The sequence below is a fragment of the Acanthopagrus latus genome, chromosome 15, assembly GCF_904848185.1.
Source record: "Acanthopagrus latus isolate v.2019 chromosome 15, fAcaLat1.1, whole genome shotgun sequence".
Classification (NCBI taxonomy): domain Eukaryota; kingdom Metazoa; phylum Chordata; class Actinopteri; order Spariformes; family Sparidae; genus Acanthopagrus; species Acanthopagrus latus.
Genome location: NC_051053.1, coordinates 16724706 through 16744456, shown reverse-complemented (window position 1 = coordinate 16744456; position 19751 = coordinate 16724706). Strand labels below are relative to the sequence as shown.

Sequence of the window (19751 nt, the reverse complement as noted above, 5' to 3'; positions counted from 1 at the left end):
TGTGTGTGTGTGTACAGATAAAGACACATAAAATCCATAAATAAATGTACCCATGACAAACATTGGTTTACATTTCAACAGCATGCAACTGCACCATCTCTGCAAGATTCAGGGAAGCTTTAGTTCTGTTGTCTATGGAAATGAAACTGTGGCTGCAACTGTAATCAGGGCCTGAGCCTCTGTCCACATTTAGCTTTTAGAGAAATGACTATAACATTGAAAAGGTACCCTGTGGAGTCACTGGGTGATGTTTGTTCTGAATGTCTTATAAGATGTCTTCTTATGGTCACATCATCAACATGTCACATTACACAGAGCTGTGTGATCATTCTGATCATTTGTAGTTTGAAAGACAGTCGATACTGAATAATGTGAAAGTATTTCTCCAAAGTCATAATGCGGTGCTCAGCAAAATGTGGTCTATGTGAAGACTTAACTTCCAGGCATTAAATGTTTCATATACTAATCACACATAAATCTGAGTGTCTGTTATGTTAGTGTCATCTGCCATCCCCTTTAAGAGCCAGGTGAAGCATCAAGGTGTCACGTAAATAGCGGGCAACAGGCTGCGCCTTTGACTTTAGAGTAAATTTTGTTGGTCTGTGGTGCTGATGCTTCTGCTGCCTCGAGATAGCAATTTGCCATCAGTGCACCAGACCACACCTAATTTCACAAGTCCAAGTACATTGCTATTTACACAACTTGGGCCCTGGGTGGAAAAATGACAGCTGCGTCGGTCTCAAACTTTTTTCGCCAACTGTGTTTCACATGATATCGGGTGATGATGATTTTAAAAAATGAAATCTTATTTGCAAGTCACACAGGTGTACCTAGTTTTTATATATCTTAGTTGGACTATTTCCAAAAATAGTTGCAAGATATGGCTCAATGTTTGCAGTCTGGAATAATGCTGAATCATAAAAGATTTGCAAATCCTTGTCTTGTAACATTTTGAAATAATTTTGCCATCAGAATACTTTGAAAGATGCTAAATTCACAAATCATTCCACATAGTGGCGTTAAGAAAACAAAAACAAAAAAAGCATCTGCTTCAGCATTACTGATAAATATTTAATATCAGTCTTTTAAGTTTGTCCATCATCTGCCAAAGACTCTGAATGATTTACCACACAATATAAAACAGATTAGATGCCATTCGAGGCTGCCAATCTTCTTGGCGATGGTATTATTTATTTACAGTAATTATACTAATGTCTTCAAAACATTGTGGAGGTGCTTCTCTGAAAAAAATGACACACACAGTAACATTAAAGGCCTTGGTGAGAGACAAGGAAGCTAGATAGAATAAGTGGGCCTGCTATCTGCTACCTGTCTGAAGACATCCATGTGGTGATTACGCGTCCTGTTTTTCTGACCTGTCTGGCTGAGTTGCGAGGTACTCCGACTGCGTCTGGATGGCAGGATGGCAACAACGCGTTGGCTGAGGCTCGAGCGCCGCTTCTTGATCCCGCTTCCGAGGCTCCCGAGCGCTGTGTCTGATTGGCTGCCGTCGGTGTGCTCCATGCCGTAGATCTCGCCACTGACACTGGTGCTCTTCATCATGTGGCGGCCTGTCGCACGCATTGCCCTGCTGATCATGACAATACCCAGTTTATTTCATATGACTTAATAATACCTTATACTAACAAGTAAACATGGGAAATGCTGCACAAAAAAAAACGTTAGAGTTAGAGAGTTTGTGTGGGTACCTGAAGCGTCCCCTGGGTCTCTCTGATTGGATGGACATGTAGCTGGTGCTACTGATGCGAGAGGCACTGCTGGTTCGAGAGATGGCTGACACGTCGCTGACATCACTGTCTGAGGACCTATGGGAAACGTTTTCACTGTTCCTCCTCTGGTCCTTGTAGAGCTGCAGGAAACAACCAGATGTTACTCTTAGATCTTAGTTACAAACCACCAACATGCAGTCAGCAATTTGATCATTTTGGTACGGCCAAACTGGAGGCTCAGTAAAGATGATAGTACCTCAGAGCTATTCTCGGTTTATTGTATTATGAGTTTCAAAGGAGAGTTAATTCAATTCTGCGCTCACAAAGCTTTCACACTTACACATCTTAGAAAACAAAACATTTCAACACACTAAGCTTAAAGTTGAATTATGTATCAAAGCTTTTATTAGACAAACTCTTTCTGTTATGCAGATGTTAACTATTTATAATTTGTAACAGAATATAAAAGCTACTGTGAATCTCAGAAGGGATCAAGCCTCGATCACCTTGACATCGCTCGTTTAGTCTTTTCGTGATGCCTGATGCTACTTTTCTGCATGTTTTTGTCCATATACTTTATCATCAGTGCCACTTTTGTAAGCTCATGCCAGCTGGTGCTAATGATCTATTCAGTCTGATTTCCATCATTCACACTCGGTCAGATGAAGGAAAAGTGCAATGCATCACTGAGACAGCGCTGACGCGATGCACACCGCAGAGTTGAACTACTGGCCTGTAGACACGTGTGAAAGTCAGGCCATCGCCATTAAGCTGTCAGTTTTCTGTAAGTTAGGATCGGAAAACCAGACAGTATGGATTAAACACTTCTGTATTGGAAGAGTTAGGTGCATTCTTGAGTGACTGCCCAGTTGGAACCAATTCATTTTATTGAGTGTTCCTCACCATTACGGTAACATAATTTATTACTTTCTTAGACAGTAAATGCAATTCATCACGATGCACTTCGGCGACATTATGGCTCATGCTCTCTGGCTGGAGCCCTTATTGTCCCCCTCCATTCTCCTGATGAGTTAGTTTTAAAGTGAACTGTCAGGCTGAATGTAGCCAAAAAAAAAAAAAGTATCCATGGCCCACCTCCCGTTTGTTCTTGAGGGAACGGTCCAGGTCCTGTTGGCTGGAGGTGGAGGCGGCTGACACCCGGTTGGAATGAACCCTCATCTGGAGCTGACGAACACACTCCTCTGCTACCAGGGCTACACACACACACACACACGAAATGACACAACTCAATAAACTCCCACTTAATCAAGACACTGCACTATAAAACTGAGCAACAAAAAAGGTTTTTTGGAGGTGAGAAAACTTTACGTCATGCTGGACACGAAAGACAAAATCTGGCAGAAAACAGAAGCGGAAGAAACTAGTAAACATTCAGTCCATTCAAACATGTTTGAGTAGCCAACCATTCTCACACTTAATTAACTTAATAAAATAATTCATCCAACACCATTATTATATGAATAATGTGGACCCCTGTAGATAAAAAGAAGTCATCTGAAATTCTATCTGCATCTGCACTCAGTGATCTTGGTCATACAGTTCTGCCAGTGTGTAACATTTCAGTAAATGTCCGAACCACGGCAACCCAAAAGCATCACTTATGTGCTGAAAATGTATTTTTTACTGTTCTAAATGACTCCACTATAGTCTGTATCTAAAATAAGTCTTTCAGTGCATCTTCCTCTGAACACCACAGGGTGGCGCCTGCAACACACAAGCTGCAGGAAGTAGACTGTAACTGTCCACCTAAGCACAAACCATCATCTCAGTCCTCTTCACCCCGCTGCTTCAGGCTGCAACCGACGGTGCACACGGATGATGGTCGTGAGAAATTTTGATAGTGATTTGGGGTCAGTAACAAGGCTGGCTAACCAATCTTGTTGCTAAACATAACATCATGTTTACGGTTTCTCAACCGTACTCAATGTTAATGACTTTGAATCCTTCTAGCATAACTTTAGCTTTCTAGCTATTAACTGAGTGGTGGTTCAATGAGCTGAGCGGACTAGTTTATCTCCCGTTGCCAATTCATATCAAGGTTTGTCCTTTTTACTGGAGTGATGAACAATGTTTGCATTGCATAACAACCTTTACGGGATTAGAATGACTTTTTCTGCTGTTAGTCAAACCCTCAGAAGTTACCAGGGAAACGCAGTTATTACTTGTGAAAAACTTGATATTTCAATGCAAAACATTAGTATAAATTAATTAACTCTGGTATAAACAGGGAAATGCCCTTCAATGTGTCCACAATCATCAGAAACTGCACAGAGTGACGATGGACAAATGGCTCTGCTGACTTTCAGCTGGTGTTTTTGAATCCCAGCAAGGATTTCTTGATTTCTTTTCTTGGGTTTGGGATAACAATAATAACTGAATGGCGTTGCATCATTCCAGTACAGCACATGGAACAGCTCAGTGTGGATACTTGCATGAATTATCTCTCATCTGGATGCATAAATAGAGTCAGTTTCACACACTAACACACATACACATACCTTGTTCTACGGTGCTGCTCTTGGGGGGAAGCTGTGGGAGCTGCCTTACTCTGCGGGCTGAGGACGTCACTGAGGAGGAAAGAGACGAACCACCTTGGAGGTGGCCCCTAACACAGAATAAAATGATAGTGAAGCAGACAGACAAAAAAAAAAAAATGAGTTGGAGAGAGGGTGGAAAGAGAGAGGGGAGAAAGGGAAAATTAACAAATGTAAGAAGGAAAAGAATGGGGATAAAAAAAGGGGGGGAAATGGAATGAAAGTCAACATGTTAGTGATCCAGGATGTTCACAGCTGCACCGGTCACTCGCTGGTCAGGGTTTCTTGAGTTAATCCTTTTCACACATTATCATTTTGAACTTCACCTGAAGGAACACACGGAACAGAAAACAGCTGCACTTCACCTGCTGTCCTTTCCAAAATCCCTTTTCTTAAGATGTGTAACATCAAGTCTAAAATGGCATCAAGAAGTGACAGAGCATGGCAATAGGAAAAGCATCAGTTGTGGAAAATGAAACAGCAACATTATTCCGGTGAAACAATCAGTGGCAACGACAATATTCACACAGTGAAGCGGAGTGAAGCTTGTTCAGGGGTCGGTAGTGGGGGGATCCTGTTGCAGGTAGGAGAAGCAAATAAAGACTGAGACGGTGAAAGAACACAGAGAGAAGGTGAAAGCCTTCAAGCACAAATCCCACCAGATCTGCACGCATTCATTCATCGTAATCCATTCTCACAAAAAACAGGGCTTATTCATAAAACAGCTACGTTCTTTGAATTTTGATTATTCTGTTGAGTATGACACATTTCACCAGTTATACTACAGTTATAAAGCTTCCGTTAAAAATTGCCATTTTACAGGCCAATCGACTCATTAAACTTAGAGTAGGACAACAGAACAGAATAGCATTGTTGATGCTCAATCTATCAATAACTGATGGTGCCTTTACCTTGAGTTTTAATCAATTATCCCATAAAAGATGGTGCCTGAAGCAGATATACATAAGAGACTAAACACACTTTCACACCCTCTTCAACTTATTCTGAAAAACAATGACCTCAAGTGTCCACGCATGCCCACGCAACACAAACACCATGAACACACAAACACAGAACAGCAGCAGCGTCTGGAGTCGCAATGTGGCGAAGACAGGTCACAGAAACACACACACACATACACAAACAGGTAAGAATATGAAGGTGTGTGAGAGAGCAGCTCTGTCCTGCTCCTCTCAACCACAGTATCCACAGCGGACCAAAGGGAAGCTGCCTCAGTGTCAGTGGGTGGGCAAGGGGGCGGGGGGTGGGGGACACTCATTCAAGGGGAATCCCCTCACCAAAGGGCCGCAGCGGTGTCTTCTTTCCTCTGGAGCCCCTTAAGATTGAGGTGGGCTTGATACTGATACACACACACACACACACACACACACACACACACACACACACACACACACACACACACACACACACACACACACACACACACACACACACAAACACACACACACACATACACAAATGCACACAGTCACACAAGTGCCATACAAACCCAAAGCCCGGCAATACAGTGTGTGAGCAGCAGCATGCAGGAACAAAAGATGGGAGGGGAGATGGAGGAGCGGGGAAAAAGCAACAGAACACAAATAAATAAAAGGTCATACAAATCATGTGAGATGAAACATTGCCTAAACATCTTGCTAGCAGGTGGCGTTAACCTCAATTTGTACGACGCGTGGTTAACAATCAAAACCATGACAGCCCTCAGACGGTGTGTGCAGTTTAGTCTGTGGGCTGTGGAAATGGCTCGAGCTACTTTAAGGTTATTAAAGGACCGATATCTAAACGTCCAACAAGGTCTCCTCAAATTTACATTTGTATGTAATTAATTTTCGACAGCAAACATGTTTTGAAGGAAACACCATGACAACTGAAGCATGAGTAGTGTCTGATTTAACTCCAAGCAGGTTAAGCTTAGAAAAAGATAGTAGCGTGGGTTTACATATTAAAGCAGTCGACACTGACTTAAAACACTGTGTTGCATGAAAGGAGAGAAAACTGCTGGAGCCATTTCAACCCCCCAAATGTATTTCACTTTCTGACTTACAGAAAACAAACAGTTTGAATTTGATTTAATAGTCCAAAAGGGCACAAGTGATTATTATTGAGCTATTAGATTATTACTGAACAAAAACAGTGAAACTGTATGTCAGATCTTTCTTTTTTTTCCACATGAGCTGCTTGTCCTGACCTCTGTGTGAAATGGAGTGGTACATTTTTTGGAGATATGCTAACACCAACAGAAAACAAAAAAACCACTAGAAGGGCAGTAGGATAACGTGTGTATGTTTGGTTGTTTATTTGTAATGGGCATCAGAGATAATGATATCCTCAGACATGTAAGTCACAATGAACAATATCAGTATGTTCTAAGTGCTATATCGTAGGCATGTGTGAGCACTGAGTTTCAGAGTTATCAGAAACAGCTTGCTCACACAGTATGTTTCAGGTCTCTTCCTCTGTGCCTCCCCTTAATCTTTCCCACTTTTGGCACTGTCCTGCTGATTGTCTATCTTTATTACATCCACATACATTAACTTCACCGTGGTTAAAAATGTGTCTAGGACAATAAATTAAATTGCAGAGGATCACAGTGAAAATTTAATTCCTCACCTCCCCCTATAATGTTTAATCCCGTCCAATCATCCCGTCAGCGACCTTGTGCATTACTGTTTGACATGTGCTGAGCGTACAGTACATGCCTTACCTGCTACTGTCAGAGAGCTTCCTGCCAAGAGTGTGACACTCGGGTGTTGCCAGGGTCCGAGGCTGCCTGGAGAATGGTGGATGAGCAAAGGGAACAATACGTAAAAGTAAAAAAAAAAAAAAAAAGAAAAAAAAGAAAGATGTATGGATGGATGGATGGATGGATGGATGGATGAGAGGATGGAAGAGAGCACGATGGAGGATATTTCATTTAGAGTCTGACTCTGTCATGAGGCTGTCACCGGCCTTATAAGTTTATGATCTGGAAAACAGGAAATAGGAGGCATGCAGTGATGGATGGTGTGATGGTGATATGAATAAAGGGTGTCACACACTCGTGCTTCATCTGTAACTGTGCCAATGTGTGTGTGTGTGTGTGTGTGTACAGGTAAGTGTGTGTACCTCTTCTTTGTACTGAGGTGAATTAAAGTCTCTTGAGTAGGAAGTAGCATCAATATTCTCCATTCATGGACATGAAGATGACAAGATGATACATGTGCCGCAAAACACACACACACACACGCACACACGCACACACACACACACACACACACACACACACACACAGATACACACACACAGTCACGCATCTGATATGAATTATGTACGTCATGAATTCTAAGTCATTGCTGAGCTAGGAGACACTTAATAAGAGAAGAAGGTGAGGCACACAGAAGCTGCAGATGCAAACCCCAGAACAGAAAGTACACGTAGAAAGACCGCAGGAAGCAAACTCAACAAAGCAAGATTTCACACCATAACCACTGCAAACTACCATAGGTTCAGAGGAGCCACTAAAGACCATGAAGGAAGGGTATAAAAAAAGCAACAGGACAAAAAAATTACGGCAACAACAACCACAACCAGGAATGAAAACTACTGCTACAACTCTCGGCAACAAATTGCAAACTCGAAAAAACACCACCAACAAGCTAAAAATCCATACTGGCAACCCCTGTACACAATGTGAGTGACAGCATATGAAACAAAGTAGAACTTGTCAGAGCCTGTGGGACCCGTTTGACTTTTATTTTGACAAGTTCTAAATTGCATGTCATGGTTACTCTCACTGTGTCTCACTGTGCTCACTGACCACAAAACCAGAAATCAAGGGTTAACAATAGGAAACTAAACAGCAGAGAGGTTACAGGAGTAGCTTGTCACTTTATCTTGTATTTGTTCAGCTAAACTGAAACAGTGCAGTTACAACTGCAAGATAATGACACTTTTATTCATAAGCAAGTAAAAGTAATTGTTTGTCACTTTGGGAAAGTGTTTACATGTTCATTTTTTCAACAGTGTTGGGAGAAAATTGTTGCCGCTCTCATTTCTGTCTGATAAATACAGAGCTAAAGCCACAAGACATTAGCATAGCTGAGCATAAAGATTTGTAGCTGAGGGAACAGCTAGCCAGGATATGTTGCAGGTAACTTTAAACACCTACCAACACACCTACAGCTCACTAATTAACTTGTTAGGTCTTGTTTGTTAATCTAACAAAGCCATATCTGACAGAGCTAGGCTAGCTGTTGCACTCAAAGTCTTTAGGCTAAACTAAGCTAGCTGTCTCTTGGTTGTAACTTTATATCTAACAGTCAAACATGGGAGAAGAATGGACCTTCTCCCCTAGTGAATAAAGTGAATTTCCCAAAATGCTCAACTGTTTTTTTAAATTAATTATTTTCAAATTTTAAAAAAACAAACACTTCCCTGTTATGCTAAATCTGGCTCAACACAGTAAATGTATACTTTTTTATATGATACAAGATAAAGTCACCCAGTACACCTTTGATCAGATTAGAAGGAGATGGAAAAGTTCAAGTTGGAAATTTATAACCAGCTAGTCAAAGAAATATCAGAACTCAGCAGAGAGATCAGCGTTAACTAAAAACATGAGGTAGAGCTTGACATCTGCCTGCACCCAATGAGACCCAACTGAACCCAGCGGATTTCAGTCAGGTTTGACAGTATGTGTTATATTACTGAAAAAGAAAAAAGAAAAAAATATGTGGGAATTGGCAACATATTTATAGCTGATTTGCCTTTAAAAAATGCCTTTCATAAAAAAAAGCTTTGAGCCATTGGGTTGGGGTCGTTATGGCCTTTATGGAGATTTTGAAGCATAAGTCAAGCTCTAGGACGAAGTGGTTGGAGTCCACAATGGGGTACCTGTCATCTTCAGGGGAAGCATGTTGGATAAAAATCCTGGGACTCTCCGGACGTCTTCGGGGCAGGGAATGGGACAAAGATTTTCTATGTGTACACATACAAAATATATCACCCATATGATCAGTAAGCCATTAAAAAATCAGAAAGACTTGTGATTCCATAAGCCTAGTATGGATGTGAGTGAATTTACCCACAACTCTTTAAACAGTTATACAGCATGTGAGTATTGCAATAAAATTGAATTTATCCTTCAAGATATTTTGATTACATTGTGGGAGATGGTTGACCAAGGAAGCAGGCCTGACACCAGGACTTACTGGAAGACGTTATCCTGATATTGGTAAGGGTTGAAGCTATCAAATGAGAGGCTTGAAAGGTAATCATACTCAAGACTAGACTGTGTGAGGCTAAGCAGTGTTTGGGTAGGCTGGTTGGTGAAGCGATTCATCTCAAGATACAGTAATTAAGATCAGGTGTAAAAAGGTGCACCGATTTGGTGGTCAGGATGCCAATGCCCATGAGCTCATACTTTGATGGGTTAATGAAAGTGCCTCGATAGTGATCCATCATTGAAATAAAACTTGGCAAAATGTTTCTGTTGTTAAGTAAGAGCTAATGATATTTGCTAATGGATAATCAGTTTTAGAAAAATCGTTGCACCTTCAAAAATGCAATTTGAGGATTGTGGTAAAATATGGAAGCTACTGGGTGGAGCAACAGCGATGGAGTTGGGGTAGAGTGAGGAGGTGGGAGGCTTGATCTTCAGCTAGTGTAGGACATTCAGAGAGGAAAAGTACTGCAAAGACCAGGAAAGGTAAGACAAGATACTACTAGAGCACTACAGGAGGGGTGCTGGAGACAGAGGCTGGTACCTTTCAGTCTCTGGTGAGGGGGCATGATTGTCTGGTGTCAGACAATTGGCGCTAGCGCTCCTAACCCTGTCCAGAGAGGGCTGCAGATCACTAGAGGCACCACAGCACAACATGCCATCCAATGGAGGAGGAGGAGACAGGAGGAGAGGACAGAAACAAACACAAAGAGAAAAAACAATGGACAAACAGAAAAAATGCTTTAAAAAGAAAGTCCAGTTAGATTCCTAAAGTCAGAATGCTAGTCTGAGAACTAAAACCAAGACTAGTTGGCTGTGTAAAGATGGAGTATCTGTCTTGTCATGCCTTCATGAAGATGGGGTCACGTGAAAATGTTCTTCAACTGTCACGGCACAGGATGAAATGCTCTCTGCACTACTCTCCCAACCGGTCACGACTGAAGACTCACATGGTTAACCATTAGTGATATTCACGCATGTGTGTGTCTTACCTAACTGTCACCTCATCTGTGAACTTTACAACGCTGTGTGTGATGGAGCAGCGCCTTGCCATGACCACGCGCGATCCCACGACAGAGCTTATCTTTCGGCATGCAGGCAGCGTGGAACTAGTCACAAGATGAAAGTTTCAAAAACAGCATGCAGTTGCAAAAAGGAAAAGAAAGCTCAGATTGGAAAAAAAGAATTTGTGAAGCTACTGCTGCGGTAGAAAATACTCACATGAAAAGAAGTCCGTAGGATTAAAAAAATATTGCATGCTTGTGTGTCTTTTACTATAAATTTGCAGTTTGGCAGGTATACTAACTCTTGCATAGAAGATTATGAAGATTTACTGCAGGTTATTAAGTGCTTCTCCACTGGTTGAGAATATTCACACTGGCACCACGGGACATCTAATGGTCTCAGTATGCTTCAGATGAAGGGGCTTGTCGCAGCGTCTAACAGTAACTTTTTGTGACATGGGCCGCATCCAACAAGTTTTGTTCAAGTCGTAGGATAGCATTTGAACTTCTGTATCAAGCATTTTTTTGCACTACATTTGTCACTTTATATGAGATGCCTATTGTCCTCCTTTGAGGAGAAACAGTCAGAAAATGTGCACTGTTATCCCCTCATGCTTGATTTTGTCAAGACTAAAAGACACAAATTCTATAAGCGATTGGGGCAGTCAAGAGGAGGTTGATGGCAGAGTTTTTAGGAGGGGCTATTTTGGGCTCCCCTGGTTCCAGAAGCAAAAGTTCTGTTATTTTCTCCATTGACAGTTTTAGGTCACTCAACACTCTCGTGGCTTGGATGGGAATGAAACTCTCCCAATTGAATGAATTGTTAAAAGGTGAACGACTGCATTAGAGTATACACTATGAAGAACCTTCTGTGCAACAAACTTCTGTGTACCTAAAAGTTTAGTGATGTCACTCATTTTGGATTACTGCTCTGAAACTTTGAGTATGAGTTGTGGCATTACGTCCATTCTCATCTTGTTGTGTCATCTTATCCAGAAGTGACCACATTTGGATGAGAGGGCGGAGCTGACGAAGATACTGTAATTGGATCTGACTGAGAACCAGACAACACACTGTCAATTACAAGGTGTCCCAATGAGCACAGAAACACCTGATCACCAACTTCTAACTGTGTTACATACTGTGTATTGGCAAGAAAGCACAGAGGCAAAATATTGGGATAGATTGCAGTTTAAATGAATTCACCACGTCTGAAGAAGTGTTTTGAATTTGCTACGGGCTATGATTTGTCACTGACTGGATTCTTCCCGGCAGTAACAGCTGCAGAGGCTCTTGCCTATTTATAGCTGTCTGCCAAGTCAAACTGACAAACAAAACATAACATGACTGTTACATTATCCAGGAGAGCCCAGCGCTTCCATGTTGAGAAAACACTGAAGGGATTGTTTACAGGAAATGTTGTATTTATTTAGTATTCATAAAGAATGAATTGAAGTATTCATAGAGAATGGGGAACAACATCCATGTACAAACGCTTTGTTTGTTTGAAGCATACTGGACCCATCACTGTGGACTTACCTGTTTCTGTGTTTGTGGATACCGTTGAACAAAAGTGGCATCTTAGGTGGCAGTGTGTTATTGTGCCTAGTAGACCTCCTGATGTTAGCATGCATGCAGCAGGCAGAAGTAGGATAATGGGAGGAATGGGTGGAGGAGAAAAAAACAGGTGTGTAGGATTGTTGGCAAAGGACAAATTCAATATGTAAAAAAATTGCTGCAGACTTATCCAGCGATTTTGTGCACCATGTAGTATGCTATTAAACAAATTTAAAGACATGTTCATGAAAGAGGTTAACTGATTTCCATCTTCACAACAAAACATTAACTTATACTCGATAAGCAAGGTAAAGGTCTCATATTCCACGTGTCTTCGCTACGGTCATATTGTCATCTGACATGTTTCTAAATAGTGCATTTCTTGAAAAAATCACTGGCTAAGCTTGTGAGCTTTTGCAGTGTAAGCGAGTAAGAACTACAGCACCGCATGACAGGAATACAAGCATCAAAAGCCAGCTTTCAGCTCTACTGACACGCATAAAAACACCCCTTCTACCACACATCCATGTGTATATACAGTAAGGTACAAACTGACAATGTTACTATATTATTGTGCATAAATCAGAAAGGTATGGTTGTATACAGAGGTGTTCTCAAGCGTGTAACTTACCTTTTCTCAGCTTTATGCTCAAATAGCAATGTAAGACCCATGTGATGTTGATTACAGTACACATGTGAAGCAAATGTGAAATGTCTTGATGCCTCAAACTGAATCAGGATATGAGGGTGCAGAGACCAGACTTAATCACTGTAATCAAGAGGATCAAGAGGAAAGACGGAAATGGTATATATTTACAAATTTCTTTTTTTTTTTCAAGACGGCCGAGGGAGAATTTATATGGGTCCTTTCATAACACACCGGCTGAACAGCTATTTCATGTCGACTCTGGCCCTGGTAAGCATCACTGTCGGTGTGGCTGTAGAAGAGCAGCATGCTGTGAAGGCTCAGTCTAAATTCAAACATGGTCCTGCAGTGTCCTCTTGTGGATCTGTGGCAGCAGTGCAACTAAACAACCAGCTCTTTAGTCTGCTTTCCTCAATCTGATCAAACTGTTTATAATATTCTAAAATGAAAGTAAACTCAGTAAATTATGGGAAAAAATAATAAGTCAAGTGAGTGATCATAGTCTATATTTTTGGAGCTGTCAACAAATCCCATGAAAAGACCAAAGCCAACACTTGAGGGATCCAACTAAAATGGTATTCTGTGTGCATCAAAGGCCTGACCTGACATGTGACATGTTCTTTCAGGTCCCATGTCCATTGTCCAAAGTTCAATTTAAGTGATGTTTGTGTCTTTCTTGTTGACAAAAGCATAACTTTAGACAATCTTTAGACAATTATTCCCCTGTCTGTTTTAACTGATCTTTTCTGCCTTACATTATGTAACCACTACTTCCTACATACATTTAAAATGATGTGATTTACTGTTGTAATTCGTATTCTACTTTTACAGCAAAGAAAAAGAGCCTCTATTTCAGCATTTTCAATGATTAAACTCTTTTAAAAAGATCAAATTATGAGACTATATGACTAAAACTACACACATAAACTACAGCTGATCTAGAAATCCACATGTACACATCATGTTGACAATATTGTCCAGTTTACCTGGTATGAAGACACTCAGCACTTTTGCCTCGCATTGACTGGTGGATCATGATGACCTCACTGTGGTTACCATGGGGATGGATGACATATGAGGAAATCAACAACAGTCCAAAAAAAAACCACAAGAGCAGAGGGAGAAGAGGGTGAATAGGAAAGAGAAGCTGTTGCTGATTGCTATACATACACAACACGCATATACAAACTTATGAGCGCGCGCGCGCACACACACACACACACACACACCCAAACCAAAGCCATTTCATCTCAACGATGTTATAAAGTCACTTTACACAAGACAACAACGGAGAGCTACTGCACTAAACTTGGTTCACGGTCCAAAAAAAACAGACCCAAGAAAAAGGGAAATTCAGTAAAATGAAGGGCAGAAAAACTAAACAAGGGCAAATTTAAAAGAACAAAAAAAATGCAATTAAACAGTGACCAAAAGGATCGAACATAAAATAAAGTTTTAGAACAAGTAACAACAGAATCTCTCTGCGGCAGTCACAGTTTCTCACATAAAATTTGCTGTCTCACATCCACTGCGCACAAAATGAGGCCAACAATGTCACAGAGAAAAAAGTTGTTTTTTTGACAAACACTGGAGACAACTCAGATGTCTAACATGTATTGCTAGCAGTGCTCACGCACAAACACACACACCTGTCATCGAGGTACTCCTCCTCCTGGCGGCGACCTCTGCCAGCGTCGTAGTAACGAGTCGGAGAACGAGAACGACGATTGTGCGTAAGCTCATCATCCAGACTCCTGGAAGGAAGGAAGGAAGACAGAAAGAAAGGAAGAAGAAAGAAAGAAAGAAGACTTATGAGAGGTTAGTGGTCAGGCAGTATTGCAGCAGACTCTTGGCGGGCCTCATTTGGCTCGGCCGGTAAAAGCAGAGCTGGCAGCACTGTGTGTTCTGCATCAGACAGACATTTCATTAGTAGATGGACTCTGTTTGCTGCCTTCCAACAAACTCTCATTCCTCCCGTCTTGCTCTACCATGTTGCTTTTACCTCTTATGAGTGACCAATGTCTTCTCACCAGGCTGACCTCTATTTGTATCAATTATCAGACACCAGGCCAAGTCATCCACCTCTGAAGACTAACTCAATAATTTTAAATCTTGTATGCCCTTCCATCTCAATCTTAACACACAGCTGTGTCACAGGAGTGAGCTAAAGCAGTGTATTAATATATTTTGGCTTAAATATGACAATTTGGAGCATACTGAATATACAACGAGGAAGTGGATTAAGCCTGCATAAACTTGTCACTATTGTAATTCATTGCAATCACTGCGAAGCTGACCATAAATGGTAAATTTACAAATGTTTTACAGCCTGGAATTAAGGTTTCATACTCAAAAAGATTTGTGAGTATCACTTTAAATCCTTAAGTCCTTTAATTAATGTAAAACTGATTCATGTGAAATACTGTTATTGTTCTTGTCTCATCCTTTTTAACCCTCACCTCTGGGCATGAATGTTGGGTTGGCGTGATCGGATTCGTCCCTGCTCCTCGCGGTGTGGGGACACCGAACGGGAACGTATGTGATGGGCGGGCGTCCTTTGCTGGTCCGGCACCTCCAGGGTAGACGTGGACTCCCGTTGCCTCTCCCTGCCACGCCCATCCGCTGCTGGGTGGGAATTGTCACCCCCCATGGACAAAACAGACCCTCATAAGTCAATGTGAATGAGTGCACAAAAATAGGTCAGTAAGTGGATAAAACGTGTCAAGGATTTGTTTGGTAATTGCCAGCGTGGGCATTAACAGTGCTGATCCTCAGTCCATTCACAGTGAAATTTAAGCTACAACGACCATTTATGCCTACTGGTGATGGAATAAATGGTTTGGAATACCTGGAGATCATGCTAATGGCTTAATATAATACACATACACCTGCTATGCCAAAGCATTAACACAATGTTTAGTACTCTAACATAGTGTACATGCATAACATCTCAGCATGGAGCCTGATACCACTGTACATATTGTCTGGCAACCACAATAAGACAGGCTGTCTCAAGGATACAGACTATTTAAAGCTTAGCCTAATAATAGGACTGCAGCTGGCTTATTTTTCATTGCTGTGTCCTGTATTTTTAAAATGTAGTAAAAGAGCAAAATAAATAAATAAAACAACTCTCTCTTTCTTTGTGGAGCCATCTCTGAAGATAAAAATATAAACAGAGAGACTCATCAGCCTTGAAGGGATCTGGGCGCTACTGTGTCGGGCTCTGTTGTGGTCCCAAGGTCACCGGTTTCATTTCCAAGAGAACAGCACCTCAAAGCTCACAGTGGGGCCATTAGTTTTGTTTTGGAAAGTGCGACCAGTGTCTTTCATTGATGTATTCCTACCATGCATGGAAATTAAAACAGAAAAGTTGTTCAAAGTGATGCAGTGTATTTTTTTCCGTCCCTTATGCCTTCTTTACTTGGGCGCTCATTAAACGAGAAGCACAGGCACATGGTAGGGTTCGACTGACAGAGCTGATTGTGTTTCTCCGCCAGAATTTTTACAGTCAGGGTACAAAATTACTAAAACAGCCTATGTGACACTATGAGGCATTAATATAATCAGAGAAATTGGTATGTATTCATATATAAATCAGTCCAACCCTAACACATAGAGACAAACACTCAGACACAGACATTTACAGTGTACAGTTAGTGCACTTATACACACACACAACAAATGAAAAGCTACATGATTCAACATACATGGTAGAAATTGATTTGTTTGGTTTCCTAATGGTTGGGATGTTAAAGTCTTGAAACCGTTTTTGATGAGCCCTGTGTCGCTCAGCACTCATCTGAGGCAGTTCAATGGCTGCGTGGTGCACGGAGCCTGGATGCAAACATGTATTCTATGACATGACAGTGTTCCCCACACACGATTTATTTGTGGCGGCCCATCGCACCATCATGTTTAGGTTTTCAATTTCATTTCATTTCAATTTGCTGAGAAAGATAACATTGTTAATGATAATAGTAATAATAGTACTGTCAGACAGAATTTACAATAGTAGGTCATTTAAAAGAGGAAAGGCCGGATGTCATGGGAAGAATTTAGAGTCATTTTTTTATTTTGAAGTCATTATTAATAGAGTCTTGATTAATTTCAACACAATAAAACAATTTTCTGAATCTAAATTGAGTCTGTCTTCAGTTGTCTGTCAGCCAGTATAACCTTGGCCATCCAGTGGAGGGCTGCTTGTCGTGCATGGAATATATTTCGGCAAGAAATTATGGAACAGTGTTTCCCACAGAATGGCTCGAAATCAACATGATACCAAATAACATCAGAACAACCAGATGCACTTACAGGCTGTGAAAAAAAGCATTCAATAGGAGAGGCTGCATCACAGTCTGGGTTTACAGGATCGTGGATGGCATTGTTCTCTTAGACAGATTAAAAAGAATGAATGTAAGAAGTGGCCAAAGTTAAGTATATGTGTGGGAAACACTGTGGAATACATTTCAGCACGAAATAATGGAATACACTTTTGGCACAAACCGTATTCCATACAACAACAAAAAAAGGAAACTTTCGGAAACTTTGCTATTAACTAATACATAGACGAGTGAACCAAGCCGACCCCCAAAAAAACAACACCATAAAATAAAAACACAGTTTGTGGGAGACACTAAATGTAATACTAGGAAACGATCCCCACCCACCTTTAGACACTACTGTTGTACCCTCATCAAATTCAGGCTCTGTTACACGCTGAGAACCTGAACAGTCATAGACACACACACAGACACACACACAGAGTGTATATAGACCAGACACACACACACACACACACACACACGTATATATACGCATGCATGTATACAGACACAAATGCAATATTGAGGAAAGGTAGTGAAAACAGACATTTATATTATGAAACATAATACATTTTGCTCAGTGACTATAAAACATAGATGTCCTTTGTGTCTTACATAGTGATGCATGCATGCTCACTCACGCAGATATGACAGTGCATAGAAGAGCTCATTAAGAAAACTATCAAATCGAGGCCATTCACAGAATGAGACTTACGCTGCAGCTTCTTGCCAGGGGTGTCTGTGTGTCGTCGGGGCAGGTATGGGGACGGTCGGGGCAGTGGTATGGATGAGACATCGTGGGTTTGAAGTGGATACCAGTGAGGCTTGTCGTCCAGTAAGGCCGTCTCCAGCTCTATCAGGATCTGCTCAAGTACATAATCCACGAAGCAGTTAAATGATTTGTTGTTTCTGAAAATTCTTAGCTCTTACGTGTGCATCTACAAACATCCACTCACTGGTATTTCGTGTGAAATTACACAGAGGAAGTGATGCAAGTGATGTTTTGAAATACTCTGTGCACTCATTTTTTAGTTAAAGCTACATTGATTGATTCTTGGGGGCAGCAGGACAAGCTGACAACACAATATAGTCAATGTAGCAAACATGTTAGCAAACACCGTTTACAAGTCAAACAGACACGGAGCAGCATCGTCATTCACTCGTTCATGTGTGGGAGACATGAAAGATATTCCCTCTAGTTTGATCTCCAAGAACTCTAAGGCGACATCTGAATCTTTTGCTCCTAAATGCTCAGCAGCTAACTCTGGCTGTCTGTCATTTGGTGCTGAGCAGGTTCAGTGGGTTCGGCATGACCTAAGAAAAAGCTCCTGTTGGAATAAGAGCCACGCCTGCATCTCAAAACAACAAGTTTTTTTGGCCAGACCACAGTAAAACAGGAGCCGGTCCTCTAAACATGAAAGTCTACCCCTGATTGACTGGATGAGTGATGAGGTTTCCATACTGGCCGTTCCTCTTGTCAAAATGAACAGCCATAAACGTTAGTTACTGTAACTCCAAATTCTATGAGTATAGAGACAGCACTCAGAGGCTATCGCTGGTGGGTCCACCCCTCGTTAAAGCTGACAGCAGAGAAGATTTTTTTGTGGGCCAATTCTTTGGTCTCACCTTGCGTATTAGTTGAACTGACAGCTGACAATCAGCTTCCAAAAACATCTTTTTCCTCAGCTGGTCAAATGAACCAGTATTGCCCACAACATAGAGGGCTGCAACTACACTAAGTATTTTGAGTTACTATTAAATAATGTTATATCTCATATAGGCTTCATCCTTCTAACTTTAATCCTAACCCCTGTGGGCTGCACTAGAAATAAATTATCAGTCCATACTATGCCATTGTGTGACAGTTCAATGTACAACATAGAGACTGTACAGTACCTGATACTCAACATGAAGAAATGAAAAATAATGTGAAATCTACTGCTACGAGAAGCAGAAATTATATCCATGCACGGTAACAGTCCAGCAGAGAGCAGAGCAGGAAGGAAAACAGCTCTTTGTGCACCGGAAGGCATGAGGAAGAGCCCCCAAATAACAACTGCTCTGAAAACACACTGAGTACAGAGTGAGTCATAGAAAAATTGAATGAAACGAATGAATGAGCAGGGGAGTTAACAATTAGAGAAGTTACAATCATAATTAGAAAAAGTTCTCTTTCAAATGAAACATGTAAGATCAGAGTGGAAGCACTGTTCTTGTTTTGGGCGCACACACACACGCACACACACACACACGTGCGCGCGCGTGTGTGTGTGTGTGTGTGTGTGTGTGAGAGACATACTGCCAAATGCAACTTTGTGTGTATGGGTCCTGTCCAATTTGTTAAATGCTTTTCTGTCAATGTTTAAATTGTGAAAATTAGATTCATAATAATTCTGGTAGAAAACATCAAATCCTGAACCACCCTGTGTGTGTGTGTGTGTGCGCGCGCGTGCACGCGGGCGCTTGTGTTCGTGTGAGAGAGTGGTACCTCTCCCATGAACGTGCTGTCCTCCTCTGGTGACCTGGGTTGGTCCCATATTGTCAGCTCCAGCATGTGGTTGCGGAAATCCCTGCGATGGACATGAGTGTAGACAAACGTCTGGTTCCACTTGGGCTCACAGGTCTTCTTCACGGTTTTTGTCCTTCGTTTGCTCTTGTCGCTATGTTAGAAAAATACAGATCTTAACCCGTTATTAAGTAGATAACAGCCAGC

The 19751-nt window shown here is 41.4% G+C and overlaps 1 protein-coding gene across 9 annotated transcripts in view; it reads right to left on the bottom strand.

The window, feature by feature from the left end:
* Positions 1-19751, bottom strand: part of LOC119033364 (regulating synaptic membrane exocytosis protein 1-like) — an 84638-nt gene that overhangs the window by 5438 nt on the left and 59449 nt on the right. For 2 of the 9 annotated variants that reach the window (XM_037123356.1, XM_037123355.1), the window contains exons 14-29: positions 19527-19698; positions 17754-17901; positions 17384-17440; positions 15173-15335; positions 14363-14467; positions 13700-13759; positions 12050-12127; positions 10499-10615; positions 10051-10140; positions 9179-9262; positions 7412-7468; positions 7011-7076; positions 4250-4356; positions 2826-2944; positions 1710-1870; positions 1377-1591 (exon numbers count right to left, since the gene is read on the bottom strand). In XM_037123356.1, coding sequence (XP_036979251.1) covers positions 1377-1591; positions 1710-1870; positions 2826-2944; positions 4250-4356; positions 7011-7076; positions 7412-7468; positions 9179-9262; positions 10051-10140; positions 10499-10615; positions 12050-12127; positions 13700-13759; positions 14363-14467; positions 15173-15335; positions 17384-17440; positions 17754-17901; positions 19527-19698 — 1799 coding nt within the window. The remainder of the gene's footprint in view (positions 1-1376; positions 1592-1709; positions 1871-2825; positions 2945-4249; positions 4357-7010; positions 7077-7411; positions 7469-9178; positions 9263-10050; positions 10141-10498; positions 10616-12049; positions 12128-13699; positions 13760-14362; positions 14468-15172; positions 15336-17383; positions 17441-17753; positions 17902-19526; positions 19699-19751) is intronic. The other 7 variants (XM_037123360.1, XM_037123364.1, XM_037123357.1 and 4 more) reach the window with 6 other exon arrangements.